Raw genomic sequence first — 16,582 nt, forward strand, 5'->3', positions numbered from 1 at the left:
TGAACCCCGTACGGGGCCTCGGTGGCTGGCTCTGAGGAACTGACAGTATTCTCTTGGACCTCAGTTTCCGCATCTGGTAAATACAGATAGGGCTAGTGATGGTGGTATCCTCGCATCTCCAGAGAACAAAACCAGTAGAATTTTTGGAAACTTTTTTTAATGAAGTATTTTGAGCACTTCAGTAATTCAGTCATAGGGTTGGTTTTTGCAAATCTGAAATTGGCGAATCAGGTATGCACTGCCAGGACGCATAGATACTGCACCCCTAAGACCAGCGTTCTCTTCCCCCAGTTGGCCCCTGTGACCTCCAACTGATTGGTGACTCTGGTCCCTCACACTACCACAGACCTTTACATACAGGCAACTGAGCACAGGCAGGAGTCAAATCTACAGGGGTCTCCACAGAGACACCTGAGCACATGGCAGAGTAGCTGGTGGTGCTGGCCGAGCTGCGCAGACAACCCTGACCCTCGCCTTGGCCTTCACTCCCAGTCTGGTGCAGAAACAAGTGAGCCGGGTAGGGCTGCGCGTGTCTAATCTCGGCACTCGAGGGGCTGAGGCAGGAGGATCACCACGAGTTCGAGGCCAGCCTAGCAAGACCCTGTCAAGACCCAGAAAGATCCCACAAAATAATGAAGTGAGATGGGCCTGGGAGTGTAGGTGTGGACGGCACCTGGTGGTGCAGGAGACACCTCTGAGGCTCGGGTGTTGTGTGGTAGCCTTGCATTTCTCTCTGCACCTCCTGGAGCCACCTGCTATGCTCCAGGGCCTGTTCGAGGCACTGCCGACGCCACAGTGACAAAACAGACAATACTTTTTCTTAGTGACGCAGACAGAATGAAGAAGATAATGTGCTCAGCGATTAGTGGCGCTGTGAAGATCCATAAAGCAGAGAGGGAAGATGTAGGTGCCTGCCACAGGCAGACAGGAATGTACCCGGAGATGATGGGTGTTGCAGGCAGAGGGTGCTGCCACCCCGACGTGAGCCGCAGGACATGAGCGAGCATGAAGGGGAGAGGAGGAGGGAAGCCAGAATTAAAGGAACTTGCCCCATCATGGCTGAGCCAGGGAGTGCCTGGCGTGCCTCCTTCCTCCTGGCACCATACAGAGCTGGCTGAGTGTCCACGTTCGTTCCTGCCATAAACAGAGAGGGTGCGCCCTCATTGCAGTTCAGCTGCCCTATCTGTGCGGATTTAATTCTGGGCCTGCAGTTCCACTCATTTGGAACGAGGCTGGGACAGGAACGGTCGCTAGGGACATGAAAGGAAGAGCACCCCATGTTTCCTGACACCTTCTGGGGCAGCGCCTGCCAGAAACCCCATTTCATAAGTGAGGGGACTGATGCCCAGAGAGGCAAGGCCACTGGGAGCCTGCAGAAGCCCTGACAGAGATTTCCCATGGCCAGCCACAATGGGGCCACACGGCCAGCCAGACAGCAAGATGGCGGGGGTGCCCTACAGACAGGTGCAGTCATGGACAGGGGAGGCCAACGCAGGGCCCAGGCAGTGTCACCCCATCTCTCCACAGGGGCCTGCAAGAGGTACAGGTCACTCTGGCAGCCAGACTGGGGGAGGCAGAGGAGAAAATCAAGGTGCTACATTCAGGTAGGCATGTGACCGGTGACCAGGCGCCCACAGGGTGGGGGTGGGGGCTCAGGGACACAGAGGGTTGCCAAGTTCAGGGGTTCTAGAACAAAAAGGGTGAAAAGGGGGTGCAGGAGTCCCAACCTCCATCTCTAGAGGCCACCTCCCTAGGACACATAGTGCCCCTCAGGCACCAAGTGGGCAGCCAGGACAGGGGTGGCAGTGGGGAGGGTGAGGTTAGAGCATCAGGCAGAACTGGCAAAGCACTGCTGCGTGGATCCTCATGGCCCCACTTGGCCTTTGCATGAGCACCCTCCAATTCCCCCAGAGTACCCAGTGTGTGGGTGGTACCCAGGCCAGGCAACAGGCAGCATCCCCAGCCCACTCCTGCCCAGAGATGCATCTGCCCTGCCCACAGGGCATCCCCGGTCCCTCACACCACTGAGGACTCCCAGGGCAGGGCTCCCATCACCTGTCACCAGGATCACCTCCAGGGAGGCTCAGCCCCCTCCTTCCATGGGTTCTGGCTTCTTCCTTCCAGCGTTAAAAGCTACACAGACTGAGCTGCTAGAGCTGCGGAGGAAATATGATGAGGAGGCAGCATCCAAGTAAGTGAGCCCTGCGGGGAGCCTCCTCCCACCCTCCCCACGGGCCCCTCTTCTCCCACTGAACCTCTGCCTGAGGCCCCCATGTCACTAAGCAGCCCGGCTCCCCATGCCACTGGTACACAGCCACGTCCCCCCAGCCCCACCCCAGGAACCACATAACCTCACCTCAGGTCACGGTAGTTACTCCGGGCTAAATGCAGGCTTTAGTAACGCTCCATCCACAAACATTTATTGAGTACCTACTGCTTTCCCAGTGTGTGCTGTGCCCCTGGGAGAAACACTAGATCAGGACCTTGTTCCCAGGCAGAGCGGGACAAGCAATAAGGGACAAAGGAGGAAACCTGCCCACTGCTAGCCGTGAGTGAGCACCTGCCATCCACTCACTGCTGTTCTCAGCACACTGTGCATGCTGCATAGAGAAGAATGGGGCACACAGGGGTGATGAGGACAGGTTGACCTCGGCAGGTACCGGGCAGGTGGCTCTCAGGGTGAGGCAGGAGAGGACTGCTGTGCCGAGAGCCTATGCCATGCACACAGGCCAGAGGAAGCTGGGCTGCTCTCTAAGAGAAGGTCCCTGTAGGAGGTATGGGGGTGCAGGCCAGGGAGGTGCCCTCGATCAGACGCCTGGGGCTACAGGAGGCCAGGCTGCTTGTGGTGTGGGAGAATGGTGGCCTCCTTGGCACCCCCAGTGTGAGACCCAGGCTTGGCCAGAGGCCGGGGTGAGGCTCAGGGGCCTGGTGGCTGCCAGAAGCCCCCCTCAGGGCCTCACCTCTGTGTCTTAGGGCAGATGAAGTCGGCCTGATCATGACGAACCTGGAGAAAGCTAACCAGGTGAGGGGCCGTCTGCCTGGCGGGGTCGGCTAAGGGAAGGGGGCATTCACGTGTGTGTCTGGGAGGGCTGGGGCCCCTCCCTGGCTGTGAGCTCCCTGCAGGACTGCATGGGGTGGAGAATGCAGACAGACACTCAAACGGGGCGGGGAGGCAGACTTCAGGGGGCAGAAGGATGTCCCGGGGGAGGCAACACAGAGGGTCTCACAGAATAAACCAGCGGCTGTAGAGGAGGGCGTCCACGCCAAGGGAGCCGCCTCCCTGGGTCTCCTGACCACAGGAAGTGGGGGCTGCGCACTAGAGCAGGTCTCCAGGCTGAGCTGCTGCAATCAGTGTCTCTAGCCAGGCAGAAAAGCTGAGGCTGGTGGCAAAAGCTGCCTGCCCCTGCGGCTCTCTGCCTCACCGCTCTGTCCCAGCCACAGCAAGCACCGTGCATACCCTCTGCACCACCTCCGTCCCTGGCCCCAAGACCCAGCCTGGCCCCAAGTGCCCTGCCTACCCTGGCTTCAGAGATTGCAGAGTGATGGGCAGTCTGGGCGGACTTTGAAAACAGGTGGCTGTGGCCATTCAGATCCAGTGTGTCTCCCATGCCTGTCCTCAGCTCCCCCCACCCCACAATGGCAGCGGCTGGGGGTGTGGCCGAGTGCAACCACCAGGGTCTCGGGCTGGGCCCATCTACCTGGCTGCAGGCTGGCACTGTGACAAGGCACCTGCCACTTTGCTGGGTACTTGATGGAGGTCTCTTGGAGGAGGAACCTTTAAGCTGGGTGCAGGGTCTATACACCATTCCCTTGAGCAAGCGAGTCCAGGCAGCAGGCACTGCAGTCACACAAGCAGGGAAGCTGCAGAGAAGCCATGGAGAAGGTTGACTCCAAGTGCGCGTCCCACAGGAAACTACCAGAAGATGCTCCCAGGGCAGGACGTCCCGCTGGGCCCCTGGGCTAGACTAGTGGTGCCAAGGCCCCTGGGTCCCCACCCCTGCTCCCCACAGGGGCAGTGTCTCGCCCTAAGAAGGGAGACCCGAGTGACAGTGGCAGTGTCCATTGTGAGGTCCCTGGGCTTTGTTCCTGTGTGTTTTGAAATGGCCCTGGGGCTTTAATCTCCTTTTTTACAAGTTGAATGCATTTTAGTTCAATTTCTAAAATATGTAATTCATATACATAGTTCAACACTCAGGAAAGGGGCACAAAGGAACATTAGGAATCCCCAAGTCTCTCTAGTTCCCCACATCACAGCAACCTCTCTACTGTCAGGGTTCTCCCAAAAGTGGGAAACCCATGCCTATGCCCATTTTAATCTCATATTTTTTTTGTTTGTTTGTTTGTTTGTTTGTTTTGGGTTTGATTTGGATTTTTTTTAATTTTATTTGTGTGTGTGTGTGTGTGTGTGTGTGTGGCCAGCTCAGCCCACCAGGGGGCGGGGCTGGCTGGCATGTGGTGCTGGGGGATCGAACCGCGGTCCCTGTGCTTTGCTAAGCTTGTTCTAAGTAGGTGCTTTAGACCACTGAGCCATCTCACCAGCCCTGGATTTTTTTTAATAGTCATTATCACTATATTACATATAACAAAAATTACCCTTTTTTTTGGCAGAACCAGGGATTAAACTCAGGCCCTTGAGCTTGCCAGGCAAGCACTTATTCTACTGAGCTATCTCCCTGGCCCTACTTTTTATCTTTATTTATTTGTGGTGTTGCAGATTGAACCCAGAGCCTCACACATGCTAGACAAGCACTGTACCACTGAGCTACATGTTCAGCCAGGTTTTGTTTTTTTGAGACAGGGTCTTACCATGTAGTGCAGGCTGGCCTCAGACTCAAGAGGATCCTCCTGCTTCAGCCTCCCACAGTGCTAGGATAGCAAGTGGGTGTCACCTCGCCTGGCCCTGACCTCCCTAAAGCACAGGTGCTAATACGCTGTGCATACCGTCCTGCCGCTTGCCTCTGCACACTTGTGTCCTTGGCTCCATCCGCAGCAGCACTGAGCCCAGCCCTCCCGCTGACGTGTGTGTGCAGTGTCCACTGTGTGGACGTGCTGCCATCCAGCCTGGGGGTGGCAAGTCTTCTGTCACATGTTAGAGAGTAAGTATTTTCAGCTTTGCCAAGCCATACGGTGTCTGTCATGGTCACATCAGCAAAAAAAAAAAAAAAAAAAGGATGAGCTAGAAGGCTGAGGCAGGAGGAATGCTGCATGTTCAAGGCCAGCCTGGGCTAAGGAATGAGTTGAAGACCAGCCTGAACTGCATAGCGAGACCCTGTCTCAAAACAAGAAAAAAGAGAAAGAAAAGAAAGCACAGGCCACATGTACATGAACAAGCATGGTCAGGTGCCAATAAAACTTTATTTATATGAGTAAGCAGAAGCCTGTAGTTCACAGTCGCCTATGGATGAACACGTGTGATATTCCAGTCTTGTCCTGCCACGGATGGTACCTCCATAAATAACCTTGTACCACTTCATGCATGTGCAAGCTAGTATGTAGGGTAAATCATCAAAGTGGAATTGCTGCGCACAGGGCATGTGCATTTGTGATTTGGCTGATGCAGCTGACCTGCCCTGCGTGGGACCATACCAGTTTCCCCCTCAAGGGTATTAGCAGGCCCACTGCCCACAGCCTGCACTGGGATCACTTGTCCTCAGACTTTCACATCTTTGCCCACCTGATAGACTTTTTAAAAAGATCTTAGAGAGCCAGGGAGATAGCTCAGTGGCATAAGTGCCTGCCTGGAAAGCATAAGGTCCTGGGGTTGATCCCTGGTACTACCAAAAAGAAAAAGAAAGAAAGAAAAAAATATTAAGGGCCGGCCAAATAGCTCAGCAGATTAAAGCACCTCCAAGCAGGTGCAGGAGCCGAGCATTCAATCCCCAGGCCTGCCGTACCAGCCCTGCCCCCAGGGTGCACTGAGATGGCAATTGAGACTGGGTGTGGTGGCGTGTGCCTGGAATCCCAGCTCTTGGGAGGCTGTAAACAGGAGGATCACTATGAGTCCGATCTAGTAGTGAGACCCTGAACACCCTGTAGACCCTTCCCTAAAAATACAAAAATAAATAAATAAATAAAAAATAAAAAGATCTTAGATCCAGGTATGCTTGGGCATGCCCATAATGCCAGCGTTCTGGAGGCTGAGGTAGGAAGATTGTCCCAAGTTCAAGGCCAGCCTGGGCTACATCATGAGTTCAGTACCAGCCTGCACTATATAACAAGACATTGTCTCAAAAAAAAGAAAAAGAAAAAACTTAGAGTAATTTGGCCAAACCAGAGATTGAACTCAGGTCCTTGCGCTTGTGAGGCAAGTGCTTATTCTACTGAGCCATCTTCCTGGCCAGTAATTTAAATAGGAAATTGGGTTTTTGTTTTATTTTGGTGGTGGTACCAGACATCAAACTCAGGACCTAGTGCTTGGCAGGCAAGCCCTTATTCCACTGAGCTATCTCCCCAGCCCTGAATAAGAAATAGTTATAATAATGTCTCTTTTTTCTTTCTTCTTTCTCTTCTTTTTTTGGGGGGGAGGGGGAAGATGGGGGGTTGTGTGCTTGAGACAGGATCTCACTGTATAGTTCAGGTTAGCCTTAAACTTACAGCGATTTTCCTGCCTCAACTTCCTGAGTGCTGGGGTTACAGGCATGCACCATCACAGCAGCTCTTTATCTGAATGTAAGACTAAGAACCTACCCCTAATTAAGCATGCAGAAGAAAATAAATGTCACATGTTAGGTTTTCAGTATCGCTATTGATACCATCCCAAGTGTGGTACAAGGATGGTAGACACACAGAGCCCCAGTATCATGGATGTGATTGTCACTGTGCCAGTTTGCCCAGCTCTCTGCCAGGGATGGCCAGATGAGAAGCCAGTGTCACTGAGGTGTACTGGAGATGGAGCCCTAGGTGAGGGCCCCCACAAATCTTCAAGTTACATTGGAGAGACATCTTCTGCTAGAACAATGGAAAGAATCTTTCTCCCAAGTATCTTAGGAGATTCAGAGCAAGGACTCTAAGTTCTAACCTTAAGCTGTAGATATATCTCTTGGGAAAGGTGAGACTGCAGGGGTGTGTGTGTGCGTGTGCGTGTGTGTGTGTACATGTGTATGCACCAAGAATCAAACTCAGGACCTTGCGCTTGCCAGACAGGTGCTCATGCCGCTGAGCTACACCCCTGGCCTGAGACTCCAGCTTTAAGCCCCAGCTCAGAAGCCAGGGGATGTGGATGCCTTCAGACCTGGCCTCCTCCCCTCTTGGGACATAGACTTGCACCTCCGGGAAGGGAGAGCACTCTGAAGTCCTCAATGACTGATCAACCTGGAGTTCGGTCCAGCCTCATTGTCGCTTTTCTCCTTCCTCTTCCTCGTCCTTCTTCTCCCTCTCCTCCTCCTCCTCCTTCCTCTTTTCTCTCCAGTGACGCAGAGATTGCAGCCCCTTTTGGACACTAGGACAAAGTGTCCCACCACAGAGCTGTAGCCCTGGCCCTTGTTTTTCATTTTAGTCAGATCCCGAGTTACGTTTACATTTGCTCGGAAAACCCTAATGTAAAAACCTTTTCTCTATGGCCCCCCACACTCAGAACAACCCTTCCCAAAACAAAACTGACTCAAACCATTTCTAGAAAAAGGCCAATAAATAATTAATTTTTTTAATGAAGAACATGGCACATGTGGGGGTCCGTGTGCCTGTAGCAGGTCTAGGGGTCCACTGGCCAGGGTGGTGGTCAGCTATCACTGCGCCACCTGTGATTCGGCACAGAGCCCTGGCCTAGCAGGCATAAGGGCCTGGCTTCTCTTTCCAGCACTACAAAAAAAAAAAATTTTGTTTCTTAATAACCACAGCCTTTCTAATTTTTCAAGTAATGGCTTGAAATGATGCTAATAAAATAAGCCAATTATAGACATACTTGTACATATTAGATGCGTTTTACCAAAACCACTTAATCTGCAAAACAACACCAGAGGATAGTTGCTTTTACAATTCCCATTACAAATAGGGAAACTGAGGCTAGACAGAGTCCCTTCACCTGAGGTCACACAAGTAGGAAGCTTGGAGGATCTGAGCTCAAACTTCTCTCCAAAACTGCAGGCTGCATTATTAACATTTGGTTGATTCCTTCCAGATTTTTTTCAACTTTTTTACTTTTTCAGTTTGTTTGTTTGTTTGTTTTGATAGAATCTTACTGTGTAGTTCAGGCTGGCCTTGAACTCACCATGTAGCCCAGGCTTCCCTCAACTCTTGGCAATCCTCCTGTCTCAGCCTCCTGAACACTAGGATCACAGGTGTGCACCACCACATCTGGCTAGAAAATTTCCTAGTAAAAGCTATCCTTTTTTCTTTGTAGTACTGGGATCAAACCCAGGGCACTCTACCACTGAGCTATATCCCTTCCCCTTTTTAGTTTTGTTTGTTGGGGGGGTTGTTTGTTTTGATACAGCGTCTCACTGAGTTTCTCAAGCTGGGCTGTAGCTTGTGGATTCTCCTGCCTCAGCCTCCTGAGTAGCTGGGCTGACGGGTGTTTGCAAACACGCTGGCTGCGTTCTAGTGTTTATGCTTCAGGACCCTTCTGGCATTAGCATTGCTCCCGGCTCACAGCAGGGAAACAGTGTGAAGGGAAATGACTTGCTCAGGCCCTCCTGCAGCGCCTGAGCTGGGAAGCACTTCTACCCCATTCCGTTTCTGGAGCCCCAGTAACTTTGAGTCATCAGGGCTGAAATGTACAACGCAGCAGACAGATGCCTAGAGATGGGTGAAAACTCGCTGCACCTGCCCTATAGCGCCCCGCCCCCTTACAGCCCCAGGGGGAGGCAATGTGCTTGCTCCTCTCGAGGACCCAGGTGCCACCATGGAGCCCAGAGTCGCCTCAGCAGAGCATCTAGCCATATTTCCCCCGGCTCAGGAGTGAGCCCTGGGTGCTGTGGCGGGTCTTCACGGGGCCAAGTCTGGGGCAGCTGCCTGTGCAGCCCACGGGAGGAGTGGGGCTGCACCCTGCTCACCTCCTCGGCACACCCTGTCCTCCCAGCGCGCAGAGGCCGCCCAGCGCGAGGTGGAGAGTCTCCGGGAGCAGCTCGCGTCAGTCAACAGCTCCATCCGCCTGGCCTGCTGCTCCCCACAGGCACCCAGTGGGGTAAGGATGGGGCCGAGGAAGGACGTGTTCCACGGGTGGCTTGTGTGTGTCTCTGGGAAATAGCAAACACACGTGTGGATCTCTGTATGTTCTGGGGCATCACCATGGCCAAGGTCTGTGACCTGTTCCACCAGCAGAGGGGAAAAATTGATCCACAGTTCTTAACGCTTTGAGCTCCAGCTTCCTCGTGTCTATGTTTAGCTGGAAGTCTAGTGTCTTCCTCTGAAGACCTCCCTCAGCCCTGCTACCCCAAACCGCCAGGAGCTCTCTTGGACCAGAGATCAGTCCTGTGGCAGTGTGGCAGCCAAGCCATCCTGGCGGCTGCCATGAGATGGAGCTAGTGGGTGCAGGCCACACCCGGCTCAGGACTGAGAAACCCAGGCCCTGTAGACAACTGCTCAGCCCTAGGTCCCCAAAACCTGCCAGGGTGACCCAGCAGGGCCTTCCACCAGCCATATGCTGTGGAGAGACACCTCCATCATCCACCCCCAGGTCTGAATGTTGAGCCTGGTTCCTCAACATCTTTCTCTTTCCTCCTGATCAGTGCCCCTTTGGGGTCTTGCTATCATTTTGGTTTTTGATAGGCTCTCCCTATGCAGTCCAGGCCGTCCTAAGACACTCAGTGATCCTCCTGCCTCAGCCTCCCTAGTGCAGAGATTTTAGGTGTGCTCCACCATACCCAGCCCTGCTCTCCTTTCTTGACAAATGACTTCGGTCAGAGGTACCCCACTGCACCCCTCTGCCATTGTTAGTGGTCTCCACTGCTGCTCCACAGAGAGCCTGGGGTTCCATGTGTGAGTTAGTCAGCCTTCCTTCCACATCACTACACACCCAGGCTGGGACTCATGATTCCTCCCACAGGGTGATTTGCAGTCTTCATTCCACCTGATGTCCAGGCCCATGTCTCCATGTCTCTCTCTGAGCATTGGAGTGTGTCTGTGTGTCTGTGTGTGTGTGTGCTTACCACTTTTGGGCTTGTGGCCATACTTAATCTGTGCCTCAGCTTCCTTATTTTCCTTCCTGGAAGGAGGCAACTCCTCCTGCTAGGGTTACTGAGAGGTCTCTAGTGAAGAAGCTCCCCTAATGGGGCTCGGCCCTAGCCTGTGCTCAGTGGAGCCTGACGCCCTTGGTCATCTTGTCATGAGACCTTGCAGCCTCTTTGAACCTGCGTGCGTGTGTGTGTGTGCGTGTGTGTCCTGGCAATGTGTCTCTGTGAGGGTCTGCGTGACTGACGGCCGTGCACGTGTGCCTGTGAGCTCAAGAAGCCAGTATGGTGCAGCAGTCTGCGCTCACTGCAGCCGCAGGTGTGGCAGCCTGGCTGTGTCCTGGCAGACGGCGTGCACCCGTGCTCCTGGCTGGCTGCACAGCACAGAGTAGTGAGAGGCAGGCGGTGGAGAGCCAGAGCTCCGGGGGACGCCTCCGAGAGGAATTCACCAATGGCTCTTAATTAACCCCCTTGGAGCCCAGCAAGTGCTGTGCTAATCAGCCACGGGGAGCTGGGCTGGTTTGGGAGGTGAGCTTTTCTGAGCACAACAGTGGCGCTCGATGCTAATTAATTTAATGTATTAATGACATCCGCTTCCTGTTTTAATTGGCATTTATCTCCATGGAAGAAAGCCCGGTTTGGTTGGTAGTGGTGGGTTGTGTGTGTGTGTGTGTGTGTGTGTGTGTGTGTGTAAGTTTAATCCTTCTAAAATGCATTTGGAGCTGAGTCTGAGATTGGCCTAACCTGACATCCCTCAAACAGCAACTTCTCCATCTTCATCTGGAACAAAGGGGCCATTTCCCAAAACCTGGAGGAGCTCCAGGACTTGGGGCTATCAGCGAATAGGCAGAAGGAACCATCTTTAATGTGACCTATGGCTGCGAGGTCACTTGTCTAAGCCTGAGGGTCTCAAATAGGGACAAAGCCTAGGGTAAGACCTGGACTAACCGGAAACTGGAAGCTTTGTGCACGCACTTCCCTCTGCTGCGGTGCCGGCCCCCACTGGCTGGCTGCTTCCCTTCGTGGTCGCTCTTTATTCACCAAGTTTCCGTTGCCACGCACCATACATACATGAGAGGAGACGTAGGTACAGTAAGTGTGCAGCACATGGAAGTTTCTGGTGTGAACTCCCCCTGTGCATCCAGATCCACACATGGAAACTTCGTTCTGCTTGGGCTGTGGAGGGAGGCCAGCCTGCAGCCCTTATCCCCCATCAGCAGCCCCTCATGGTCCCACTCTGCCCCCAGGAGAAGGTGGGCTTCACGCTGTGCTCCGGGCCTCGGCTGGAGGCGGCCCTGGCCTCCAAGGACAGGGAGATCCTGCGGCTGCTGAAGGATGCGCAGCACCTCCGAAACTCGCTGCAGGAGCTGGAGGAGGCCTCGGCCAGCCAGATCGCAGACCTGGAACGGCAGCTCACAGCCAAGTCGGAGGCCATAGAGGCAGGTCCTGGGGGAGGAGACGGGCAGAGGTGTGCAACCGAGTACCGGGCCAGCCTCACCCTGTGGGTTTCACTTCTAGAAGCTGGAAGAAAAGCTGCAGGCACAATCCGACTATGAAGAGATCAAGACAGAACTGAGGTACAGGCTCTCTGCCTCCCTCCCTCCCTTCCTCCCTACATCCTGGCGGCCTCTCTGAGGCTCCTGTCCTCCCACCGACACCTGGCCAATAGTGGTCATGCCAGGTGGCTGTCTTGTCACAGGTGTGGGGATCAGGCACTGACATGCAACCCAAACAGCTCAGCCGCTCTTGGGGTCAGCCGATGTGGCTGCCTGCAGGGACGTGGCCTGGTTAGCAAGCCCCACCTTCAGACCTGTGGGTGCCAGGGGTCAGCCATACGGTCATCTCTTGGTATCCATAGGGCATTGTGGTCAGGACTGCCAAGGATGCCAAAACCTTCAGGTGTCAAAGTCCCTTCCAGCTGCTGGTGTGGTGTCTGCAGACCCTCATACCTCCTCCTGGGCTCCTGATGCAACGCCACACCCTAGCCCTTTCAGGGGATTCAGGTGTTCCTCAGCACAGCTTGAGGCAAATTCAAGTTTTTCTTGTTGGAGCTTTTTGGAAGTTTTCTTTTCTTTCTTTTTTTTTTTTTCTTTCTTTCTTTCTTTTTTTTTTTTTTTTTTTTTTTTTTTTGTGGTGGAACCGGGGATTGAACTCAGGCCCCAGGCAAGCACTTATTCTACTGAGCCATCTCGCTGGCCCCAGAAGTTTTCTTTTTCCAAATGTTTTCCATCCATAATAGAAAACAGGATAAATGCCTGCCTGGCAAGTGCAAAGTCCTGAGTTCAATCCCCATTACTGCAAAATAAATAAATAAACAAACCAACCATAATGGATATACGGGCTGCTCTCCCTCTGCCCCAACAGACGCCCTGGCCAGTTAGGGGCCAGTGTCTTCAGGGAGGCCTCTCCTCAGGCCTGGGGCCTGGCTGACCTCTGGTCTCCCACTTCCTCCACAGCATCCTGAAAGCCATGAAGCTGGCCTCCAGCACCTGTGGCCTCCCCCAGGTGAGCGTCCCTGCCACTGTCCTCATCGCCAAGGGCAGGCTGCCCCAGCCTTCTGCCAGCTGTGCCTTCTCAGCCCTGCTTCCTGTCTCCTCAGGGTATGACCAAGGCCGAGGACTCACTGCTCATGGCGAAGGAGGCCTTCTTCCCCTCGCAGAAGTTCCTTCTGGAGAAGCCCAGCCTCCTGACCAGCCCTGGTAAGGAGGAAGGACGAGCTCAGGGTGGGCAGCTGGGGGCAGCAGGGGCTGGGGTCTGCAGCACAACTGTGCGCCTGTCCCTCCAGCATCACACACTCAGTCCTAAGGCCCCACAAGGATCTGGACACCCGAAGAACATGAGCCGGCCCAGGGTGGGTTCCCCTGGAAGGGGCCCTGTACAGGCAGTGGAAAATCTGGGTTCCCTGCCCCCAGATTGACACACCAAGCCCCAGCTCACAAGCCCAGGATAAGGGGAAGGGTGCGAGAACTTGGGGGGATCTGTCCTGTGTGGCTTCTGGCTGCTGGAAGTGCATAGCCCTTCCCCCATCCGCCTGTCTTTGTCCCCTCCCTCTCCCCCACCCTCTGTCTGCACTGTCCCCATGTATGTGTCCCTCTGTCTTTCCTTACCTCTGTCTCCTTCCTTCAATCCCCTTCATCCCCACCCCGGCCTGTGGCTTCTAACTCTCACTTTATCTCTGTCTCCCTCCCTGTCTCTGCCCTGTCTCGCATTCTCCCATCTGTGTTCCTCTCTATTCCTGGTTCTTTTTTCCCTTGTGGTCCTTGCATGCCTGTCTGTCCTGCCGTTCTAGAGGAGGACCCATCGGAAGATGACTCCATCAAGGACTCGCTGGTGGCCGAACCACCCTACCCCTCCCCACAGCAGCTTCCACCTCCGCCAGGGCCTGAAGACCCCCTGTCCCCCAGCCCTGGACAGCCCCTGCTGGGCCCTGGCCTCGGGCCAGATGGTCCCCGGACTTTCTCGCTGTCCCCCTTCCCCAGCCTGGCATCCGGGGAGAGACTGGCCGGGGACACGCTGCTGCCCAAGCATATGATGCCCCCAGCAGCCTTCAAGGGTGAGGCGGGCGGCCTGCTGGTGTTCCCACCAGCCTTCTACAGCACCAAGCCCCCTGTGGGCCCTGCCACCCCAGCCCCCGGTCCCGAGCCCTCTGGAGCCCCTGAGCAGGCGGACGGTGTAGGGGGCAGCACGGTGGCAGCCGGGGCCGAGGAGGAGCAGCTGGACACGGCGGAGATCGCCTTCCAGGTGAAGGAGCAGCTCCTCAAACACAACATTGGGCAGCGGGTGTTTGGCCACTACGTGCTGGGGCTGTCGCAGGGCTCGGTCAGCGAGATCCTGGCCAGGCCCAAGCCCTGGCGCAAGCTCACAGTGAAGGGCAAGGAGCCCTTCATCAAGATGAAGCAGTTCCTGTCAGATGAACAGAACGTGCTGGCCCTGCGGACCATCCAGGTGCGGCAGCGAGGTGAGCGCATGGGCCATGGCTGCTGCCAGCACCCAGGGCAGGTGACCTTGCCTCCTGGTGCCTCGGTGTCCCTATCTGACAGCCTCCTGGGGGTCCTAAGGTTTAAGTGGGTGCAAAGCACTGAACATTTCACCTAGCAGTGGCGCCTGCCCAAGCACGCCACCCAGGTAGTTGCCATCACTGCTGTCATTGCCACTGTGGTCTTGAGTGTGAGCTCAGGCCCAAGTCAACTGCAGAGACACGGTTCGACATGCGGAGTGAGTGGTGGCCCTGCCACACACAGGCAGTCTGATCCTCACACCCCTGGCCCTGGAACCCATCACACTCAGCTCCCAGATGGACTCCACCCTGCAACAGATGCCCCCTTGCTTTCCCCAGGTAGTATCACCCCAAGAATCCGCACACCAGAGACAGGCTCGGACGACGCCATCAAGAGCATCCTGGAGCAGGCCAAGAAGGAGATCGAGTCACAGAGAGGGGGTGAGTATGGCCCCGGCCCCATAGGGACTTCTGCACAGTGAGAACCTCCAGAGGCTGGGGTCTCTCCAGATGCCCTACGTGGTCATGTTAGGTCTCAGATCCTTCCGTGGCTCCCTACTGTGACTCCTGTGCCCTCTCCCAGGCTCTGGTGGGAAAGTCTGCCGTGTGTCACACCAGCCTCAGTGCCCTGTGTTGGGACACCTTTCCCAACTGGCTCCTGCTCACACCTCACCCACAAGTCATCTCCTCCAGGGAGCCTCCCAAGTGTGGGCTGGCAAGTGTGGGCTGCCACCAGGAAGGTGCTCCACAAAGATTGTTCCTTACCACCTCTGTCTTCTTATGGCTGCAGTTTCCAGCGACTCTGATGGTGTGGCTGTCCCTTCCCCTGTCTGGGTCTTGTCACATCCAGGGACCAGTTTACCCAGCACAGTGTAGCTCAGCACAGGGTAGACTTGGCTGGCCACTGGGACCAGTCTCCTACTTGGCTTTGCAGTGTCTGCTGCCCCCTGGTGGCTGCTTGGAGCAGGTTCCTGATTTCCAAGCTACTTGGTACCACCAGAAATGCAGGTGTTTTCCTAGGACCCGACCTCCTTCCTGTTTACTACAGTGACAGACTTGCAGGGCATGGTGGTCAGACCTGTAAGCCCAGCACTCAGGAGGCTGAGGAAGGAGAATTGCAGCACATTCAAGACTGGTCTGGGCTACATAGTCCAAGGCTAGCCTGAACTCCATAGCAAGACAGGTCTCAAAAAACAAATCAACAACAAAAACAGTGGTCAGGGGGCCTGCCCCTTAGCTCAGTTCTTTAAGTGGCTGCTTCAACAAAGCAGTCAGGCTCAGGTTGCTGTGGTTCAATCCCCACAACTCAAGCCAGCCAAACCTGCCCTGAAGGTACTCGGAGCAAAAAAAAAAAAAATGAGTGCTCAACATAGGACATATCCCTCTGATTGCTTATGCAGCCATTAAAGATGGAAGGGGGGTTTGGGGCCGGTGAGATAGTTCAGCCGACTCAGCACCTGCTTAGGCAGTTGTCAGGGACCAGGGTTCCATCCCTGGCACCACAGCCCCGCAGGCCACACCCCTGGGCAGGCTGAGCCGGCCATCAAGACCAGGCATGGTGGTGTGTGCCTATAATCCCAGGGGTAGGGAGGCTGAAAACAGGAGGATCACTAAGAGTCTGAGCTGTGAAGTGAGACCCTGTACCAAATAAAGATGGAAGGGTTTTGTTGTGTTGTTTTTGTCTTTGCAAAGTTGGTTTAGTTAGGTTTGGTTTGATATTTTGAGTTCTGGGGATTGAAGCCAGGTCTATGCACTGAGCTATATCCTCAGCCATTATTTTTGTTGTTGTTGCTTTTGGTATTTGTCTGTTTGTTTGTTGAAACAGGTTCTTATGAAGGCACCAAGCTGGTTCAAACTTGTAAGCCTCCTGCCTCAGCCTCCCAGAGTGCTGGGACTGCAGACATTTATCACCACAGCAGGCTGTGATGGGAGAACGTCTTAATGACAGGAGAAATCACACACCTGTAATCCCAGCTCTTAGGAGGCTGAGGCGGGAGGATCAAAGGCCAGCCTCAGCTACAAGGTCAGACCTTGTCACAAAGAAACAAAACAAAACTTATTTTTTTTAATGTAATTAAAGGGGCTGGGAATTTGGCTCAGCCATAGAATGCTTGCCTAGCAAGCTGGAAGCCCCAGTTTCAGTCCTCGGCACCAAAAGCAAACAATAAATCTCCCCTAAAAATGTAATTAAAAAATGACAGGAGAAATTTCTCCTACTGGTTCTCAGTAGGCACAAATCAAACCCTGTCCCCATGTATCAAGTATGATCATACAATGCACGTGGTGTGGGAAGCATGCTTGAAGAAAACCTTAAAAGGGTGGTTGGGGCCTGGGAGCTGGCTCAGTGGCGTAGGGGCCTGCCTGGCCAGCACGAGGGCCTGAGCCCGATCCTCTGTGCTCCACACACACAAAGGACGATGGGTTCTTGTTTTCATCCTTTTTGTGCTTCCTTTTGAGTGTGTGTATTTGTGTGTGTGTG

General features: G+C 54.3%; 1 protein-coding gene across 1 annotated transcript in view; it reads left to right on the top strand.

Annotated features, from left to right (window-relative positions):
- Window positions 1-16,582, top strand: part of Cux2 (cut like homeobox 2) — a 237,896-nt gene that overhangs the window by 209,320 nt on the left and 11,994 nt on the right. The window contains exons 7-16 of the mRNA XM_023720433.1: window positions 1,528-1,604; window positions 2,125-2,191; window positions 2,974-3,022; window positions 9,017-9,121; window positions 11,354-11,545; window positions 11,625-11,683; window positions 12,563-12,611; window positions 12,685-12,805; window positions 13,396-14,064; window positions 14,443-14,544. Coding sequence (XP_023576201.1) covers window positions 1,528-1,604; window positions 2,125-2,191; window positions 2,974-3,022; window positions 9,017-9,121; window positions 11,354-11,545; window positions 11,625-11,683; window positions 12,563-12,611; window positions 12,685-12,805; window positions 13,396-14,064; window positions 14,443-14,544 — 1,490 coding nt within the window. The remainder of the gene's footprint in view (window positions 1-1,527; window positions 1,605-2,124; window positions 2,192-2,973; window positions 3,023-9,016; window positions 9,122-11,353; window positions 11,546-11,624; window positions 11,684-12,562; window positions 12,612-12,684; window positions 12,806-13,395; window positions 14,065-14,442; window positions 14,545-16,582) is intronic.

Source organism: Octodon degus, unplaced genomic scaffold (genome assembly GCF_000260255.1).
Source record: "Octodon degus isolate 3935 unplaced genomic scaffold, OctDeg1.0 scaffold00076, whole genome shotgun sequence".
NCBI classification, from domain to species: domain Eukaryota; kingdom Metazoa; phylum Chordata; class Mammalia; order Rodentia; family Octodontidae; genus Octodon; species Octodon degus.